This window comes from Strix uralensis, chromosome 2 (genome assembly GCF_047716275.1).
Source record: "Strix uralensis isolate ZFMK-TIS-50842 chromosome 2, bStrUra1, whole genome shotgun sequence".
NCBI lineage: Eukaryota > Metazoa > Chordata > Aves > Strigiformes > Strigidae > Strix > Strix uralensis.
In genome coordinates, this window is record NC_133973.1 from 138779556 (window position 1) to 138799334 (window position 19779).

The 19779-nt window shown below is 58.1% G+C and overlaps 1 protein-coding gene across 2 annotated transcripts; it reads right to left on the reverse strand.

The window, feature by feature from the left end:
- Positions 1-1113: 1113 nt before the first annotated feature.
- On the reverse strand, positions 1114-19778 carry LOC141939950 (uncharacterized). Of its 2 annotated transcripts, none has more exons than XM_074860693.1 (2): positions 19763-19778; positions 1114-4827 (listed from the first exon to the last, which is right to left on the reverse strand). In XM_074860693.1, exon 2 carries the CDS (start codon positions 4089-4091, stop codon positions 3183-3185), a length of 909 nt encoding a protein of 302 aa, XP_074716794.1. In that variant the 5' UTR covers positions 4092-4827; positions 19763-19778; the 3' UTR covers positions 1114-3182. The 2 variants fall into 2 exon arrangements, 1 of the variants encoding a protein (XP_074716794.1); XR_012627805.1 differs by lacking the exon at positions 1114-4827 and adding an exon at positions 19169-19436 and having other exon boundaries at positions 19763-19775.
- Between the last annotated feature and the right edge of the window lies 1 nt (position 19779).

Here is a 19779-nt window from a genome sequence, read left to right on the forward strand (position 1 = left end):
CAATCCCACATCCTCGGGGAGGAGGCACTGGCCCCACACTGGGATTCAGAGCACCGAGGCGTGGGGCAGGGTCCCACGCAGCAGTGGGGCACCAGACCCTTCCTGCCCCCCCAGGCAGGTTTCCCAGGGGTGGGCCCCATCGACGCGGCCCTGCGGACCGGTGACACGGGGCTCCACGGCCACCAGCCCTGAGGCTCTAACAGAGGGGCGTGGGGACGGGACACGAGCAGGGCAATAATTTCCATGGGATACTGGGGATACGGTGCGGGTGGTCAAGCAGCCACCCCTGCAATTAATGTCACCCCAGCCCCGGGCTGCGGCCCGACGGGGAAGCTGCTCTCAGCACCGAGCCCAGCACAGCCCAGAGACCTGCGAGACAAAGTGTCACTGACGCAGCAGTGACCGGCGAGCCCGGAGCGCGGGTTCAGACTGTGGACTCCACTGGCAACCCCGCGCCGTGGGGCCACAGGGGCCGCAGCAGCTCGGGAAGCGCCCAGAGCTGGGATCGGCCTCACGCCTCTGCCACGGTCGTGCTCTTCCCGTGGGGGCCACATCTGGCAGAGCAGAGGGATGGAGGGACCCTCGGCCTGAGCCCGCGTGCTCCATCTTATGATCCAAGAATGAGAAGCCAAGATTGTAGGGACCCCTGTGAATCTTGTCCCCATCCCAATGCGCCGTGACAAGTCACTGCTCCCTGGCACAGTGGCACTGGGGGTACGGGGCTACTCCCACATCTATATCAGGGTGGCAGAGCCCAGCAGGGCTTCTCAGGGTGTCACCCTTGAAAGGGCAGGAGCTGCCCCCGCGGTGGCCGCCCCACAGCTCCGAGGGGGTCACGCATGTGCCTGTCCCCAGGAGTTGGATGTTGTGGGCTGGTGGAAAATCTCCCCCAGGACCTGACCCGGCGCTGTCTTGAGCAACCCCCAAGAGGTGACGGGTGTTGTTGCAAGAGGTGAGGGACGTTGTCCCCAGGAGATGGGGGATGTTGTCTCCTGTGTCAGCGAGTGCCACTCTGAGCGAGTGGCAGGGGGGTTTTGGTGGCAGGGGAGGGGGCTACAGCAGTGGCCCCGGTCAGAAGCTTCTCAAAGAGACCGGAGGAGGTTGAAGTAGTAAAACTGGAGAATGCAGATAAGGTTTTTGCCACGAAGATACTTAATAAGCGGGAGATGCTCAAGAGAGCTGAAAGAGCCTGTTTTCGAGAACAGAGGGGCATGTTAGTGAATGGAGACAACCAGCAGACACCACGTCACATTGTGCATTCCAGGAGGAAAAATATCTATACCCGATCACCGCGTTCAGGTTTTTATTACAGGTTCCCAGCCCATTCGCCCTCCACCCGCCCCGGCAGCACAAACACCAGCAGAAGGCAGAGCCGTGGCGGGTGCCCCCGGCGAAGGGGACGATGGGGACGGTGCCGGGGAGGGTGTCCTGGCCCCGGTGCCACACGCAGCCGCTCCCTCTTCTCTGCGGAGGGGACATGGGGCGGCTGTAGGACTTGGAGCAGTTCAGTCTTCTGCAAAGCTGAAGGTATCGCCTACACAATGCTTGGAATTTCTTACAGCCATACAGATTTAATCTGTAATAATCAGGCTTTTAAGCCTCATATCCCAGTAAGTGCTGAGGTGTTATCTCCTAATTACTTCAGCAAATCTTAATTAGCCCAGAAGTATTATCTAAAATCCTTTCGCCGGGGAAGTCACGTCTCCGGGGACAGACCTGGGACAATAAGGGCAGAGGCCGCCCGCTCAGACCCTGCGCAGCTGAGAGGAGACCGTCCCCCACGGTGACACAGCCCCGCCACAGCCCCCTCCGTCCGTCCGTCCGTTCTGCGTTCCAGGCAAAGGGGGAAGAAGCACACAAAGTGCAATTCCAGGCTGGGGACAGAGAGCTGGGCAGTTCGCAGGCTCCTCGGTGGCGTTCGCTCTCTGTCGGGTTTGCGCCAAGCGCCGAATAACTCACAGGATGGTTTGTGTTGCTCCCGTCTTCGCGAGAACAGAAGCTCCAGCCTGCGCAGCCTCATCACCCGCGCTCTGGGCGGGACAGTAGCGGCCTGACCAGACGGTTCCCGCGTATAAATGATGAGAGCGGTGACGGCAAAACCTGCCACCGCCCGCCCGGACCCAGCTCTCGTGGGCCCCGCTGGGCAGGGCGAGGAGGAGGAGGAGGAGGAATCAGCCCAAGGATGTCTAGAGGCTTTCCAGCACCTCCCAAGTCGCTGGGAGCCTTGATGAGCTCTGCAGTGAGCTCACTCCATGTCAGCGCCACGACGCTTTTCAGTTGTCTCGTTTTAGGCATCTCGACAGGAAAATTTTGGCATATGAAAATGTACTTCTGGGGCGAATGAAAAATTACACCTACTGATGTCGCTTGGGCATTTCTAAAATAAGTATTTGTATTTTGTTGCAGTTCCTGCAGCCTCCCCTCCCCTTCCCGTAACGCCGGGACCTGTGGGCAGCGAGACCTGCCAACGCATCCCCCACGTCCCGGGGGTGGTGGCACCAGTCTCTGCCCACGGGGAGCCCGGTGCCATCTCCCCATCGCTAGGAATGAAGAGAAGGAACCCGTGCAGGCTTCAGATAAGCCGTAAAAATACAAGGAGGGTCATGATGGGGGAGCTCTACACTGAGGTGTGGGGCAACATCAGCACTGGCAGAAGAAATGACTGCAGGGTTAGGAACAAAAGCGTGGAAATTGAGTGTCCTCGAGTGAAGGACTGGAAATGGTCAGAAATAAAATAGAGCGTCGCTTAATAGAAGTGCAGAGAAGGGAATGGGATCAGTGATACGTGTGCGTCAGCGGTGCTGCTCTCAGGCTAAGGAACAAGATGAGAGCTGCAATGTCTGGCCTTAATTGAGAGCACCAGTGTAATAAATCTCCTAGAAACTCAACAAAAGAAAGACAACCACGAGGACTCCAATATCGAGAGATCTACGGAAAGAGGAGGGAGCCCATGCCAGCAGTGCAGCGCTTCTCCACGTCTAGGAGATCTTCAGATTAAATTGAGTTAGCAAATTAAATTCCTCAACAAATAATGAAATACTGAGTACAGAAGCTGGTATTCAAACCTGAAGAGTTTAGTGCTAAATCTGCAGCAGCAGCTGCCCAGCCTGGGGGGGGACGGGGGGCACCGACCTCAAGGCTGTAGGCACACTCAGTGTCTCATGGAACAGCTCTTCAGGAGCTCAAACTGGGAATCCAACCTGGATTGGGCCACCAGGAGCTGCTGGAGGGAAGAGCAAACCCAGCAGCAGGCGTGGGGAGCTGTGGGAGAAGAAAATCCTCCGCGGCCGTCCAGAGGGTACGCAAGGACGTGGTGCTGGGAGACTGTGCCCAAGGCGCAGCTCCAGACGGCCAAAGGCAGGACAGGGGGGAGCCAGCCCGGCTAAACGGGGGGGCAGGATGGGCAAAGCACCGCAGGCACCTCCCAGAGAAGAAAAGAGGGGAAAACTCTGGGGGGCAAATGCAAGGCAGGCTGAAGGCCCCACACGGGGGGTCTGAACCAGCCTTAGGCCCTTCTTCAGCCACCTCTGGAGCCGGGAGCACAGCAGAGAGCTCGCGGGATCAAGGGGTGGTCCTGGCCAAAGGGGCCCCTGGAGCAGGTGGGGTCTTTGCACAGCAAACGGGTGAATTATTTGCGTTTCTTGCTGATAGATCATTGCTTCCCCAGGAGAAGCCAGTCGAGTCCCCTGGCCAACCCTCCCCGGGCAGTGGGCTGCTTCCCGCACCCCTCGGTGGGTCGCACCGGCTTTAGGATGCCCTCGGGCAGCATCTTCCTCACGGGTCTTCCTCACGGCCTCACCCTGAGGGTCTTCATCAGGATGAAGGGGAAAGCTGGCGTGAGCTACGCTCCCAGCCCCAGCGACCGGACCAAACTTGAGGAGAAAAGCCCAAACCCAGCGGGTCCCCTCCTGCCATCGTGTGTCCCCCGCGCGCAGCAGTGAAGGGGTGACCTGAGCCCAGCACCTCGCTGCGCCAGATCTCGGTGTTGAGCTCCACCCAGCAGCGTCCAACTCACCCGTGAGCCTCCCTCCCTCACCTATCTGCCGGGATGTATGTTCTATTGTGTCACCTGCAAAACAGTTTTGCTGCATCTGCTTTCTAATTAACACCGTTCCGTTACCAGCAATATTTTCCTGGTAAAAGGCAGGAACTGTATTTAATGAATTTAAACTGCCTGAGAACGTCCTTTTGACCTTTCCTGCTGCTGTTTTTCAAAACCTGCCTTTAACCTGCTCCTTGAGGAAAGACATTGCAGCAGAAGCGCACCCGTCCCACCTCACCGTTGCAGGGAGGTCAACATCCCCCACCCCAAATTCAACCAAAAACATCTGCGACGTGCCGATAACCTCAGCACAAGTGACAGAAATACATCTGTCATCGCCTCGCCACGAGAAAGCTTTTAGTAATTTATTCATTCATTCTTAGTCTTTTAACATCGTTTGGTGCACAGTTCCTCGCAGAGAACAGAAAAGAGCAAAACCATCATGGATCATTGACACAGACAGGAGGCGGCGTCAGTCCGGCCGATGAAAGGCCCAGTTTCTGCCCCAAAGTCCGTGTGGGCTCTGGACAGAGCCAGGAGCTGCCCGCGGCGCCCCGAGACCTCCCCGTGTTCACTCTCCCACACTGATTTCAGCCCCAACGCTCTGCCGGCTCCTCGTGTTTTGACGCTTCTTGCGTGACACATGAATTGTCCCTGTCTCACATCGTCACAGGACGGGGAGGAGGCTCTGCCTGGGCAGGAGCGGTGCTGAAGTTTGGTCCCTTCTTTGGAGCCGTCCTGATAGAAATCGCCTCTGGCACATGTTTTCGTTTCTATTATTCAGCCTTCAAGGAAACCAGATTTACAGCAAATGAGAAACGAACGCCCCCCATTCACGTTCCTCTGGTCGGGGGTTGCCCCCCTTCTCTTTCTGCTGATCCCGCAGCCCCTGCCCAGATGACAAAATTTAAGCCAGAATCCCCCTCACCAAAAATCGCGGCCGAGGACTGACGCCGATTTGCATAAATACCAGGAGGGTGCAGAAGAGGGAGCTCCCACCTTTGCAGATGGGAAGGACCCAGCAGAGCTGTCCTAGCGCGTCCCCCGCTCCGGGGACACTCGCACCCACCCCTCGCCAAGACGGGGCCGAGGCAGCTCGGAGCAGCTGGATCCCCCCAGCACCCCCGGCTCCGCAGCCCCGACCTTCTTCTGGTGGGCACTAACGCTCCTCTGAGACGAGCTCCCAAAGCGCCGGAGGCTCTTCCCACGCTGGCGATGGAAAGGGTCACTCCACAGACTGACAACAGCGCTCTGCGCAGGCTGCGGCCACCGTCCCCCCGTGGGGACACCGATGGGCGCTGCCCAGGAGAGCTGCAGCGCAGGGAGCAGCTCCGTGGCCAAAGCCACCTCCGAGCCGGGGCGCGAGCAGCCGGGGCGTGAGTGCGGGGCCACACGAGCTCCGCAGCTACGAGCGATGCTTTTCCCTCTCCTCTGAGATTCCAAGTTTTATCTTTCGCCGCTGAGGCCACGGGAATCCTCCCGCCGCCCCGAAATGCAGTGAAGGACCGGGAGGGCGGGAGGAGCTGGGGAGGACAGTGACGTGACCTCGCAGGAAAGTCTCTGCGGCCCCCGCGTGTATCTCAGCGTCTGTGACATGCGGCCTCGCTCGGATCGCTCGGGTTTGACGCTTGGAAAAGGGAAATAAGTCACTGGTTTGGTGTGGCTAAAGTGCTCGTCCGCAGGCTGGATGAGACAGAGCCTCGACAGCGCCTCGCTGGTGGTTGGTGGCTCTTTATTTCTCCCAGTCTCGGTTTTCAGCGCGTGTTCAGATTTAGAGCGGAGGAGCAGAGCTGCCAAAAGCCCTCGGGCAGAGGTGAATCAACCAGCACCCGCGGGGGGGTTCAGCCCAGCGCCGCTTCTGACAGACACCGACCCTCAGCACCGTGGCTGCAGAACAGAAATTGGCCAAACTCCCCCCGAAGCGGGGGCGCTGGTGGACCGACGGCCGGCGGGAGCGTCGTCTCCCCAGCCCTCAGCTCTCGCTATCTCCTCCCCCTCCCTCTGCCCGACAAACAGACAAACCCCAAAGACTCCGGAGACCCCGCGCTGGCCGCGCCAGAGGGGCCGGTGCTGAGCGCCGGGGGAAGGGTCCCGCGGATGGGCACAGCCGAGCAGCCGAGCCCGGCAGGGCGGGGGGACGCGCGAGGACGAGCACGTGCGACGTTTAGAGATGGAGCTGGGAAGCTGCTGAAGGTGCTCGGCGAGACGGCGGGCGCAGGGCACCGTCTCCCTGGCTGCAATCGCAGTGATCTGTCCTCTGAGTTTATTAAATCACCCTGGCTGCCAAAGGAAATATCTTTCATTACTCTGCAGTTTATTACTTTGATTTGTTGGGTTGGGTTTTTTTTACCCTTCAGCTGTGGTTTATATTTCTATTCAGGTACAAACTCTGCTTTTAAAGCCTGATAAAACACCAATGTACGCACTAGCCCAGCATGTTAACTGACCCTCCAGCTGACAAAACACCTCCCTCATTAGGCACTGCACCTCATTAAAATAATAAAAATATCTATATAGATGCACCTTGATACCATCATGGCCAAGCAGCCTCCCACAACAGCACAAGCTGCTGTTCTGCTGCGTTTCGTGCTGAGCCACCCACCTTTGAGCAGCACCCAGCAAACACCTCCTCGGGGGAGTCAGGGCGGCTGGGGGGTGGTGCCCCCGAAAGCCGAGGGGCTGCGGGATCCCCCCGTCCCTGCCGAGCAGCACAGGCACGTGCTGCACTTCAGCCATCTCCAAAGCAGCGGGAGCGACAGCGGCGCTGAGCAAGCCGCGGCTTCGGCGTGGAAAGACGAGCGCAGGCGTCGGGGTCCTGCTCTGCAAATTCAGTTTATTTATTCAAAATAAACCTGCAAAGTGGTGCCGAGGTTGGGGTTTGCCTCTGGAGAAGAGGCCGTGCTTCGCTGCCCACCTGCGCGGGTGATGAAAACGGGGGGTTCTCCCCCTTTTTGCAAGCACCTCCCAGGGCAGGTCCCCACCTCGGAGCCAAGCGAGGAGCTGGCGGAGCCACAAACACTCACGTGTTTGGAAACTTTGCGCTCAGAAACAGAGGTGTCACGGCCCGTCTGAGGGCTGGCGAGTCGAGTTGACCTCCCGCAGCACCGGAGGAGGTGTTTTCTTTGTCAGCTGAAGCAAGTGCAATGCGGAACAACCGAGCCTCCTGACGGGGGAATTAATTCCAAAATTTATCTGGAAAGCGCTGACCTTGAGAAAGTTGGATGCAGCGATAAAGTTGATCAAGTGCACCCTGAAACTGAAGCAATTAATGAAATTGCTGCTCGCGCGTCTCGGGGGTGGCACAGGCATCATTTATTCTGTGCCGGAGAGCAGCCGGCTCGCCTGGGGATCCATCCAGGGCCGTACGACAATGGCCAGCTCCGGGGGCCGCGGCCGGTGCCAGGCAGGTTCTCCCCTGCCAGGCAGAAGCCGGGCGGCCTCCAGCCGTGCCTCGGGGGGGCCGAGGGCTGCTCCCACCCCGCTGCCGGGGGACGGGGCTCCCCGTCCACCCCCATGAGCAGGGGCATCCTTCTCAGAGTGTGGGGAAGGGGTAAAAGGACAAAAAGCCCCAGTCCTGCTCCCAGAAGGTCACTTTGGCCTCTGGTGCCATGCTTTTAGCATGAGGGAAAAAATCCAGAGTCTTGGTACGGCTCTGAAATGTGGGGGGACCCGTCCCCGGTGCGGCGGGGGAGGCAGCGCGGGAGGGAGCACCAGCTCCCGCAGACGGAGGGGACACGGACCTCCTTCCCCGAGAAAGCCCCCAAAGCACGGCACGTCTGCGCAGGGCAGCTCGCCGGCTGCCATCGGGAAGGCTTGGGGACGGGATTAAGCGGGAAGGCTGTCAAAGACAAGCTGTTCACGGGGCCATCCGCATGGGCAGCTGCTCAGCAGGGGCGTCACGGCAGGGCTCAGGGATGGGTCAGGCCTCCCCCCATCCCAGACGCCCTTATTCTCTAATGGAAGGTATGATTTGGTTGTTAAAAACAGGCTTGTTGGGATAATTCACACGACCAGCACATTAGCCCGATAAATCTTCTTAAGGAAAGCGCAGGAGCGAAGGAGGACTAATTGCTCTGGGGAATAAAGGCTGTGGTTAATCTCCCAAGGAGAAAATAATTAGGGCATTAAGGCGTGGGAGGGACCAAGGCTCATTTCGTCATCAAACTCGAAGGGCCGCTGCTTGCCAGTCCCACCAGCATCCTCCCAGTGTACACTGGGGCAACCTCTGCCCCCGCAGCCCCCAGCCACGCTCGGGCCCTGCCCGGAGAGGTGCTCCTGGGGGCACCAGCACCCCCAGTGCAGCCCAAGACGGGTCCCCTGGGAAGAGGATGCTCTCAGATGAGACAAGGGGAACAGGGAGGATGATGAGGGCGGTGAGGGGTCCTTTCTGGAGGAATATCCCTCAGAGAAGGCTGCGTGGAGCGGTCTGAGCGCTGCTCACCTGGGTCTGACAGGCGTTGGGGAAGGTGTTCCCCGGCCACCACAAGCTGGGATCGGGGCTTCCTGCAGACCACAAAGCCGCATTCAAAAGCTGAATTATGCAATTGGAAATGGCTCGAGGCCTGGGCCAACTCAAGACCAATTTCAGCAGGAAAATTGCTTTTTCACAGAAGTAACAATAAATGTGTTTTTTCATAAAGTGCCCCCGAGCGTTTCCCCAGAGCTGTGCCACTGCCAGAGCACCCCTGAAGGAACAGCCTGCGAGGGGGAACCTTTTACTCCTTACACAGAGAAAAACATCTTTTATTCAAAGCAGCAGAAGCGGCTCAGAGCCACTGGGCCAGTCCTTGCTGCTGGCTCGTGCTTTAGGCAACAACCCTGCAGCCAAGCAGCGACTGTTGTCCTCAGGTGATTCCCACCCAGCTGCACTGTCTGTGATTAATGTCGTATTAATCTGTTGGTTTCCCTTCAGCTTAATCCCTGCCCTCGGTAAATCCGGATGGAGCCAAGACACGGTCTAGGATCAGATCGGCTAATTCCTCACGCTGAACGGCCGCACGTCGTCCTCACTGCCCCCCACTGCCTGGAGTGCCTGCGCCGCCCGGCTCTGCTGAGCCCCAGGGCCATTCGCAGAGGAAAGGCCATGGGCTGCTCTCCAGGCAGCGTCCCCTCGCTGGTGGAGCGACTAGGAGGTGGTGGGAGCAGCTGGGGAGGTGACTGGAACGGTGGGGAGGTGGTTGGAGTGGTTGGAGCAGTTGGGAGGTGGTTGGAGCAGCAGGGGGGTGGTGGGAGCAGTTGGGTGGTGGTGGGAGCAGCAGGGGGGTGGTTGCCCAGGACCACGTCCAGCAGCATCTGACCATCCAAGGAATGGAGACACCACGACCTCTCTGGACCACACAAACCGTCAACCCGGCGGGTGACCAAGGTTGGCCAAAGTTGCCACCAGAAGCGTTGGGGTGCCAGCAGAGAGCTCCTCCATCCTCCACAGCTCGGGGAGCGTGGGTGAGTGCTCGGGACCCCGCACCCAGACCGGCGGCTACAACCACCTGCGTCACAGTGGGAGAAACGTCCACTGGGGGGAAAAAAAACCACATCAAAAGCTACAGCAAGGGGTTCCCACCACGTACAGACTAACTCCAGCTCCTCACTGCCTCAGCCGTGACCAACCCCAGTGTCTTCTCTGAGGATCTATTTCACCGCTTACAGTTATTTGGTGAGAAAGAGGGAAATGCTGTATCTTAGGGCTCCCCGAGCAGAACACAATCCTGCGTATCGCTGTGAGACGAGTGATGTCCTGGGAAGAGTCGGCGGCTCTGAGCCTTCTTCACATCAGCAGGAGTTGGTTTCCCTCACGTTTGCCCTCGGTGCTCACCCACAGCACCGGCCGTCAGGGGCTCCTTGCAGCCACACCCTGAGGATCGAGGTGTCAAACGGTGGTTTGCAGTGTTGGGAACCCGGGTGCCAGGGAAACGCAGAGAACCGCGGAGCGAAGCTTCACGCACGGATTTGAAATCGGATTGTTGGGCTGTTGCCATGAACAGCAGCAGCGCTGCTTTTCGAACATCTTCAAGAAATTCTCAGGGAGGTGCAATTTCTCCCTCGAAAGATCTCCAGACTGTCCCCAGCTTCCTAAACCCTCCAGACAAACAAACAGACCCCGAGCACGGAGCCGCAGCTCCTGGGCAACGTCCACAGGCACCTCCTCCCGGGTGAAGAGCTGCGGCGAGTCGGCCCAAAGCCGGTCGATGGGAGAGCGAACGGCTCCTGCTCCAGGGGCTGAAGTGGGACCCCACACGCAGGCAAAGGCAGAGCGAAGCCGCGGTCAGAGTCAAGCGCTGAACTGCCAAGGGGCCAGAGGGCCACAGCTTGGCTACCAGCTCTGCGGGACGGCCCCGTCCCGACAGCCCCCCCGCCAACACACCCTCGAAAGGTGGTGGAAGCACATCCACCCCCCTTCCATCTCCTCCGTCCCGCAGCCCAGCAGCGCCCACGGGTGCTGCCCCACGCCAAACTGGGGCAGATCTTCGCCCCAGCAGCTCCCCGACACGCCGCCACCTCCAACAGCGACGTCAGCGCCGAGGCCACCCCGCACCCCGGCTCCGGTAAACCGGGCGCGAGGACGTTCCTGCCGACACCCAACCTCACCCAAGCTGCCGCGCTGCCGAGACGGCTCGGCGCAGACACGGCCCCCGAGCTGCGGGTTCGGCCACAGCTTCGCGCTCCGGCAGCCCCCTGCCTTGGCACACGCTGCCCTTGCGGGGGTCTCTCACTTTTTAGCTGCGAATAAGGAGATAACTGAGGGCTGAGCAGGTTATTGCTTCCACTGTTCAGGGTGAGGAGGAGAAGGTGAGGGGAGACCTCATCACTCTCTACAGCTCCCTGAAAGGACGTTGTAGAGAGGTTGGTGCTGGTCTCTTCTCCCAGGGAATTAGTGACAGAACAAGAGGGAACGGCTTTAAACTGCAACAGGGGAGGTTCAGACTGGGCATGAGGAACAAATGTTTCCCAGCAAGAGTGGTCAGAGAGTGGAATAGGCTGCCCAGGGAGGGGGTGGAGTCCCCATCCCTGGGTGTGTTTAAGGGCCGTTTGGATGAGCTGTTGGGGGATGTGGGGTAGGGGAGAACTTTGTAGAGTCGGGCTGAGGGTTGGACTCGATGATCCCGAGGGGCTTTTCCAACCTGAAGGATTCGGTGATTTCAAGAGAGACGGCAGCAGGGGAGCAGCTGGCAAGGCCACGTACCAATATCAAGCCCAGTAAACACTTGAGCGAATTCCTGTTTTCCCCACCTCCTGCTCATTTCATACTCGCTCCCCCTCATACGGCCTCTAAAATCTGCCCCTTTACACCCGATGCCCGTGAGCCGCCGCAGCAGCACCAGCCGGGAACATAAGCCACGGGCACAGAAACACGAGAGCGTTGAGCATCTCCAAGCGGGGGGCTCTCGTTTACTCCACACGACATTTCCCTGACCGTGGCTCTGCCAGCGGCGCGTGGGGTTCACTGCCAACGGGCCCTTCCCGGCGCTCAGCCCCAGCCTCCACGTTGCATCATCCCTTTTGTTGTCAGGACGCAGCCGGCTCTCCACACACCCACGTGCACCCTCGCTGCCCTTCTCCCTGCTGGGCACCTTCCCTGCGCCAAAGAAACGCGCCCCAGGACCTCAAGCAGCCTCACCGGGGAGGAAGACGCCTCCTCTGGAAGTTTCCTCCAACTCTTGCAGGGAAAACCAGGGGAAGGGGTTGGGGTGACCCGGGAAGGCCCTTCCCAGAGCACAGCCTGGAGCCGTCACCGCTCTGAAGGCCGTGAGGAGTTTTCCACATGCGCGTCCTTACGAGAGCTCTCAGCACCAAGCCTGCAGCCTCAGCTGGACCACGGCCTCGTATAAATGATAGATAAACATGTTGTGCTGATTGCTCAGCTGCTGCTGCCCTACTTAACCGTGTCATCGTGCCCGGGCTGCAAATCAGCCGGGGAATGCGCCGGCCTTCTCCCTGCAGGACACTGCGGAGCGTGCGCCACTGCAAATCCACTTCTAAATCTGCGAGGTTTCCAAATCTCAGATAGGAATGAGCAGAGGAAGGGCTTGGAGTCCATCTGAGGTCAAGATACGGGACTTCAGGCGAACAGAAAATTGCCCAGGATGGGAAAATAAATGGTTTGAAATCACAAGAGCTCTGGCTGTCTCCACCTGCTCAGGGCTGGGGGTGAGCCACAGAGCTTTGGGGGCGGACTGGAGCCGATGGGGTTTGAGCCTTCAGCTCTACTTTAGGCTTGGACTATTTGAATGAGCCTCAAAGCCTGAGCTAAGTTCATGCCATCACCACAAACTTCACCGGGGCTCAGGTGCTTCATGACAATCTGTGATTTCCCAGCTATCGTCACGCAGGCCTGCGGGAGCCACGGGGACGGTCCCGCATTCAGAGAGTGAAGTGCTTCAGAGCGGGGGAGGAGGCGGGAGCTGACGTGCGGGACAAGGAGCGATGGCGTGGAACATTCCCCGGCTGCTCTGGAGGTCCTGGCTGGCTTCCCTGTGAAGGCCGATGCCATGAGCAACCCGGGGGGCTCCCCCGCTCAGCAGGCTGATCAAAACAGAGCTCAGAGAAGCGTTTCTCTGCTCTGGGCCCACCCCGGGTGGGTGAGACAAGGGGCAATTTGTGGGGGCAGGAGCCGGAACACAGGACGGGGCAAACCAACGGCCCGAACTGGGTTTTTAGGAGGGAGAAAGTCTGTGCTGTGGGGCTGCACTGGGAGACGGGCTTTTGAAACACGGGAACCTGCTGCCCTAAAAGTGGGTCCCTCTGTTGTTACCCCACTGGGGACAAGGACCTTTTCTTTTTTTCCTTTTTCATTCAGGTTGGAAAAGCCCCTCGGGATCATCGAGTCCAACCCTCAGCCCGACTCTACAAAGTTCTCCCCTACCCCACATCCCCCCACAGCTCATCCAAACGGCCCTTAAACACACCCAGGGATGGGGACTCCACCCCCTCCCTGGGCAGCCTATTCCACTCTCTGACCACTCTTGCTGGGAAACATTTGTTCCTCATGTCCAGTCTGAACCTCCCCTGTTGCAGTTTAAAGCCGTTCCTGGTGAATTATTCTCAGCACAACAGCCAACACTCCAGGCAGCAGCTGCAATTCAGCCGCCCTGCACCTCTGAGCAGGACAAGAGGCACCGGCAGGAGGGAGAAGCCCCCCCCGGATGGCACCAGTTGGGGTCTGCAACCCCCCGGCCCCCCGCTCCCCGCACGGGCTGCCCCTCCTGCCCGGCTCCCTCCGAGCTCTCCGCTCTCTCTGGACAGAACAGCCCCGGGCAGACGCTCCTCACTGCTACCAGACGTTCCCTCCCGGCCGAGAGCACCGAGTCGCCCCGGCCTGTGGTTCCTGGCCAAACTCCAGAGCGAACTCCCCCGGCTTCAGACAACCTTCACCCCACCGACACCCCCAGGGGCTGGGGCACAGCCGAGACATGGGCGCCTGCCACTGCTCCGCCGCCCCCCGCCAGCACGGGCGCCCGTCGCCATCCCCGGGGCCCTTTCGGGGAGGGGGAGAGGTTCTCCCGCGCCGCTGACTCCGCGCTGCCTCACGGTAAAAGGAACAAGCTTTTAGAAAACTCTTTTTCTTTTAGGATATTATCAACAGCAGGAATAATTAATAAATATTACAGGTTTAATTCCTAGGATACAGGTGCTCTAGGAACAACACTGACAGTTCGATGCCAAGGCTGCTCGTTTGTCCGTCTCAGTCTCACGCTGAAGTACCAAAAATCAGTCTTAGGTTTCAGTTTCAGTTTTAGATGTAACAAAAGATAAGAAATAAGTGATTAACTTGGGGTCAGCAATTTAGAAAGGCGAGGTAATGAAAAGCTAGCCACAGAGTAAGTATATGTGAAATAGAACATTTTGAGTCTTTTTTCAGAAGTCTAAAGGTGAATTCTGATGAAGATCGTTTAAGATGAGTAACCCCGACGACCCAAGAGTGCACCGGGGAGCAGCGGCGTCAGAAGAAGAGTCGGAACGGAACGATGAGAATCAGCTGGAGCTGGGGAATATAACGGACTTTGGTAATTGAGGGAGAATTAAGAGCTGAGAGTTCCTGGGAAATCACCAAAACCTTTTTGTATTGCAGAATGTTCTGTACAATCACAGATATAAAGGACACTTTTTGTCGGCCATGGCCACTCCTGGAGGTGCTGGCCCAGCTCTGAGCCCAGAGATACCCACAGGCTGGCGAAATTCTTTAAGACTCACCCCGGGACAGCTGCTCCTCGCCGAGGCGCAAAAACCCCCCTGTCCCCCAACAAGCACTGCGGGGAGCTCCTGCGGCTCCGGGGGATGCGGGGAGGGGCGGGGGTTCTGGCAGCCCCACACCCTGCCTCGTGCCTCTGCGGTGCTGAGAAGAGGGGTGCCTGTGCGAGGGGCGCCCGTGCGAGGGCTGAGCTGCGCCAGGAACACCTTAAGCCACCAAAACTTCATCATCAGGGCTGTTGACAGTCCCCGAAAGATCTAATGAGACGTTAACAGGAGGGATGTCAGGAAGACAACAGACAAAATATTTAACGGGCCGCTGCTTTACAGCACTTAAAGCCTTGACTTTGTGCTTGGTCAAGCACGATTTGCTGTTGGTAAAATCCACTTTGGCTGCTCTCGATTGCTTCACCCGTTGGAGACCGGGATCACGAGAGGACACGCTCCACACCCCTTCCAGGCTGAGGCTGACCCGTCCGTACCCCAGACCTGTGAGGACAGGCTGAGAGAGTTGGGGGGTTCAGCTGGAGAAGAAAAGGCTCCAGGGAGACCTTAGAGTGGCCTCCCAGGACTGAAAGGGGCTACAGGAAAGGGGGGAGGGACTCGTCATCGGGGGGGGGAGAGATAGGATGAGGGGAAATGGTGTTAAACTGACAGAGGGGAGATTTAGATGAGATCTAAGGCAGAAATTGTTCCCTGTGAGGGTGGTGAGGCCCTGGCACAGGTTGCCCAGAGAAGCTGTGGCTGCCCCCTCCCTGGAAGGGTTCAAGGCCAGGTTGGACGGGGCTTTGGGCAACCTGGGCTAGTGGAAGGTGGCCCTGCCCGGGGCGGTGGGGTGTCACACATCTTTAAGGTCTCTCCCAACCCTCCCGTGATTCCATGATCTTCCCCAAAGCCAGAGAAATGGGCTGTCCTGGTACCCGGTACGGGATGAAGTCTGCAGGTTGTTTGCCCCCCACCCAGCACGTCCTTGACCTTTTCCAGCTCAGTGCTCCTGGTGGCCCAACAGGGCTGGTTGGTGGCCCTGTTCCTGCCCGGTGGGGACAAGGCTCAGGCGAGCAGAGCTGCGGTAGGGAGGCTGCCCAGAGGGCGCGTGGCCACAGAGCGGTACCAACCCCGCCGCAGCTCTGCCCCGCTCGCCCTCGCACTGGTTTGGACTGGGAGGGGACGCGCTCGCCCGGTTTTCCCCAGAATTCCCTCAAAAAAACCCGGCGGGTTCGTGGTTTCAGAGCACGCTCGCTCAGCGGGTCGGGGGGGAATTTATCCAGGGAAAAAGGGCCGGAATAGGCACCGTCCAGCTATGTCAGCCCCGCTGGCTGGTCTGGAGAAGCAGCACGAGCGGAGGCCGCTAAGGGCGGGCGCAGGTTTGTCCCCAACCAGCTGTTCTCCAGCCAGTTGTTTGTCCCACAGGCAGCAGCAATTCCCACCCCCCCAGGACGCATCATGCACCTGCAGACAGGCCCAGCCGTGCTCTGCGCCTCACCGGGCCAACTGCAAAACGACCCCGATCCAGCGGCCACCACGGCCCAACAGTCGTGAGAAAGGCCGTGCAGGCACCGCAAGGAGGCCAACGTGTGGAGAGCTCCGGGTCTACCTAAACCGCATTGAGCACGCGATGCTGCAACACCTCGGCGCCTGGGAGCGTCCAGAGAAAGCACCCGATCACCCGCTGTGGGACAGGGGCGAGAGGAACGTCACTGGCACGAAACACGGAACAACGAGCAAGGGCCTAACGGAGCGAGAGTGGTAGAAGAATTTTAAATACAACCTCTGGTATATTTGAAATAGATTTTAAGGCCCAGTGAAACGCGTTCAAGACTGAGGGATCTTGTAAGGCAGCCAGAACGCTGCTCCACAGGCCTGAGAACTGTTCTTAGCCTGCTGCTTGGATAGTCCCAGCCCAAGGCTGGCTTAAAACCCAGTCAAGCTGATCCTATAGAGACAGTTTTAACAAAGGAGGATTAATTGACTAAACACAGGTGCTTTGCTAGATTAAGAGAATTTAGTATATAGAAACTGCTCCCTCTACCCCAGCATTTCACAGAACATCCTGAAGTCTCTCAGAATTGCACGAGATGAAAACTAGTGGAAGAAAGATGAAGAAGATGATGACCCAAAAGATGACCCTGAAACTGAAGTAAGAATTGGAACAGAACGATGAGAATCAGCTGGAGCTGGGGAATAAAACGGACTTTGGAAACTGAGGAAGAATTCTGAGAGTTCGGGGGAAAACACCAAAGACTTTTGTATTGCAGAATGTTATGTAGAATCATATACAGAGGGTGGTTTTTGTCAGGCACGGCCACTCCCTGAGGTGCTGGCCCACCTCCCTGCACAGCCCCAGGTCCCCAAAAGCACCCGGCCCCCTGCGGACACCCCCTGCCACCTCCACAGAGGCAGACCCACGCTCTCTCGTCACCCAACACTGCAGCTCATTAACCAAAAGCACAATTTTCTGGGTTTTTTCCTGCACCATTTCGAAGCGCTTCAGAACTCTGTCTCCAGCTGCCGGAGGAAACCCCCTGCCAGGCCGTCCCTGGTTGTCTCAGCTCTGAAGCTCCTTTTTTCCCTGGTTTTCTCACTCTCTGAAGCGACCGCAGCCTCCTCACGTTTCCTCTGAAGCAGAAAATGGCTTTTGCCTCTTTCCTTGAGCAGAGGCTGGGTGCAGCCAGACAACGCCCCGAGGGAAGCCCCTCTCCAGCCAGGCGGGGTCTTACGCCTCATCCCCGCCATTTCCTCATGGACCCCACAACGTTCCCGTGTTTCCCGCCCGGGGCCATCGGAAGCACCTGCTCTTCAGCCGGCCAGACCGAGGGAACCACCCCGCTGCCACCGCGGGGGCACGAGGCCCTTCCCGGGCAGCACCCTCGCCCCAGCAGCTGCACAACGCCTGCAGAACCTGCCCACCTCAACCAGGAGACGATTGCTCTGGGCTTCCTGCTCCTACTCGTCACAACTCACTGCAAGGCTTCATCTTTAGTGTCAAACAGACGAGTAAAGAAAAGCTGGTTTATTTATTCACCAGCTCATGGATAACTTGCAGGGCAGAGCGGTACTTTTCAAGAGAACTTTGTACAGATCTCCACCTGATGCTGCTTCTCCCCTAAGAGTTTGAAAGAACTTTGGAAACAATAAAAATAAAAATCCCTGAGGTCTCGCTGCCCTCTGTTCAAGACGTGACGCTGTAGCAAGCAGTGCGACAGCCCCAACAGCCACACACTTACACACAAAAACATCCCAGTGACCAAAATTTAAAAATATTCCTGCCCCCCTTCACCCCTGAGCCGCTCTCCTGTGTCCCCGCCCGGGGCGGAGCCGAAGCCCTTAGAGCCGAGGTCGCTTGGCATCGTCCGCACCCCAACGCCACGTACGTCCAGCTGAGATCTCCCCCGCTGCAGGTTTCTCCCCCTCATTCAGCAAACACAAAGGGGTTTTCGCTCCGCGAACTCGCCCGGCCCCTCTGCGAGCCCCCGTGACCCCTCGGCGAGGGGCTGCAGGACGGCTCAGCTCCCAGGAAGGGTTTGGAGCCTGCTCCTCACCACCCCTCGCTCCCAGCGCTGCCGCTCGCTCGCCCCCCGCTAACTCCAGCGCCAGACATTCCTCTGCTAAAGCTCCCCCTGCACTCGGGCCCTAACGAGGCAGGTGACAACTAACAGAACAAAACACCTTTTGCCATAAAAGCCCTTATTCTCCCTCTAATCTCCAAACAACCGATTCATTACGAGCTATCCTGGCCTGTTGGTTTAATACAACTTTATCTGCATCACAATCACATTAAATTATGCTGCGGCCTTTATATAAAACTAAGACAAGACAGATTTACTACCTCTTCTGAGGTGCCCTGCTGGTGCAATACATCTGTCAGGAAGCCATAATCACCAAAAAACTCGAATTTAGGTCCCACCCCAATAATGTTGCCAACAGGTTCTGAAAAAGACCTTCAAGAAACACAAACCCCTGTCCAGACACAGGGTGTCTACCCAGAGGGTTCCCCGTTTTCCGCAAGCAGCACAGAAGATGCTCTAGAGAACCCTTGTCGTGTGTGCCCTCACAGCGGGTCGTTCTTTGTCCCTCACGGCCTGAGACTGGGAAGAAATTCCCACCAAAACTCTTGTATTTAAATCTTCCCTCACCCAGAGGAACCCACTGTGGCAGGTACCCTACAAACCCAAGGGTTTTGTATCAGTAAATCACAGAATCCTCATATAGTTTCGGAGTTTCGGTTGGGAGGGACCTCAAAGCCCATCCAGTGCCACCCCCCTGCCCTGGGCAGGGCCACCTTCCACTAGCCCAGGTTGCCCAAAGCCCCGTCCAACCTGGCCTTGAACCCTTCCAGGGAGGGGGCAGCCACAGCTTCTCTGGGCAACCTGTGCCAGGGCCTCTCCACCCTCACAGGGAACAATTTCTGCCTTAGATCTTATCTAAATCTCCCCTCTTTCAGTTTAAACCCGTTCCCCCTCGTCCTATCCCTCCCGCCCTGATGACGAGTCCCCCCCTCCATTCCTGTAGCCCCTTTCAGTCCTGGGAGGCCGCTCTAAGGTCTCCCCGGAGCCTTCTCTTCTCCAGCTGAACCCCCCAACTCTCTCAGCCTGTCCTCACAGAGGGGGTGCCCCACACCTGCTCTCAGGAAAGGCCTCCCTGAAACCATTCCCTCTGCCTACATCATCTGGATCGACAGTTTTCCCTCTTTCCCACCCAATTTGGCCGCCACGCTGCTCCCCGGGCAGGCGCCCTCCCCCTGTGTTCCGCAGGGCTGCCCGTCCCCTGACCTCGTCCCCCGCGGTCGGGGCGAGACCCCACAGTGTTACCGTAAATTAGGTCTCAAAAGAACCCTCTAAGGCTTAGTGTGAAGCTTTCAAAGGCCGGCGGTCTGTGCCGCAGTGCTGGGTTCACGGGGGATCGCTCCACCGAACATGCACACACTAAAACAAAAATTTACCCTTTCTATACCTTAAAGATGTGAATTTTCATACATTTCCCAAGAAATCTCCACCTTTCCACCCATCTACATTATTGACATCCTTACAAAATGACACTGCGCACGCACGGGGGTCTCAGGTGGTTGCTGGTTGTTTGGGGCACTTCCCCCCTACTACTTTTTCCCTTTTATGGTCATGAGTCTTTTGAGGACAGTTCCTTCTCCTCGGATGTTCCCCAACTCTGTTGTCCAGCCAAGCTGCTCTTCCTTACCCGCCGTGTTTGGGTGTTCCTGCCAGGACAGACCTGCCTCAGCTCAGGGTATCTTCTCTGTGCGCTTTAACCACTCCGGCCTCGTTAAACGCAAAATTTAACATTGCTTCGTAAAACAATTTCTTAATATGTAAGCTGTCACGAAACACTCATCACTAATTGTTACAAGCCCCGACTCGCCGGCACCGGCAGGGCTCTCGACGAGGGTCCCCGGCAGCGCGACAGCTGGCGAGGGCCCGACGGGGCCTACGCGGGGCGGTGGGGAAGGGAGGGGACCCCGGGCCCCGCGGCAGGAGCCGGACGTCGCGTCCCCCCCGCCTCCGGTACGTGTAGGCCCGGCCATACCCGTCCCCTCAGGGCGC

What these genes read in the sequence shown, in the direction of transcription:
- LOC141939950 (XM_074860693.1), bottom strand. Translation starts at nt 4,091, where the DNA reads ATGCAGCAAAACTGTTTTGCAGGTGACACAATAGAACATACATCCCGG.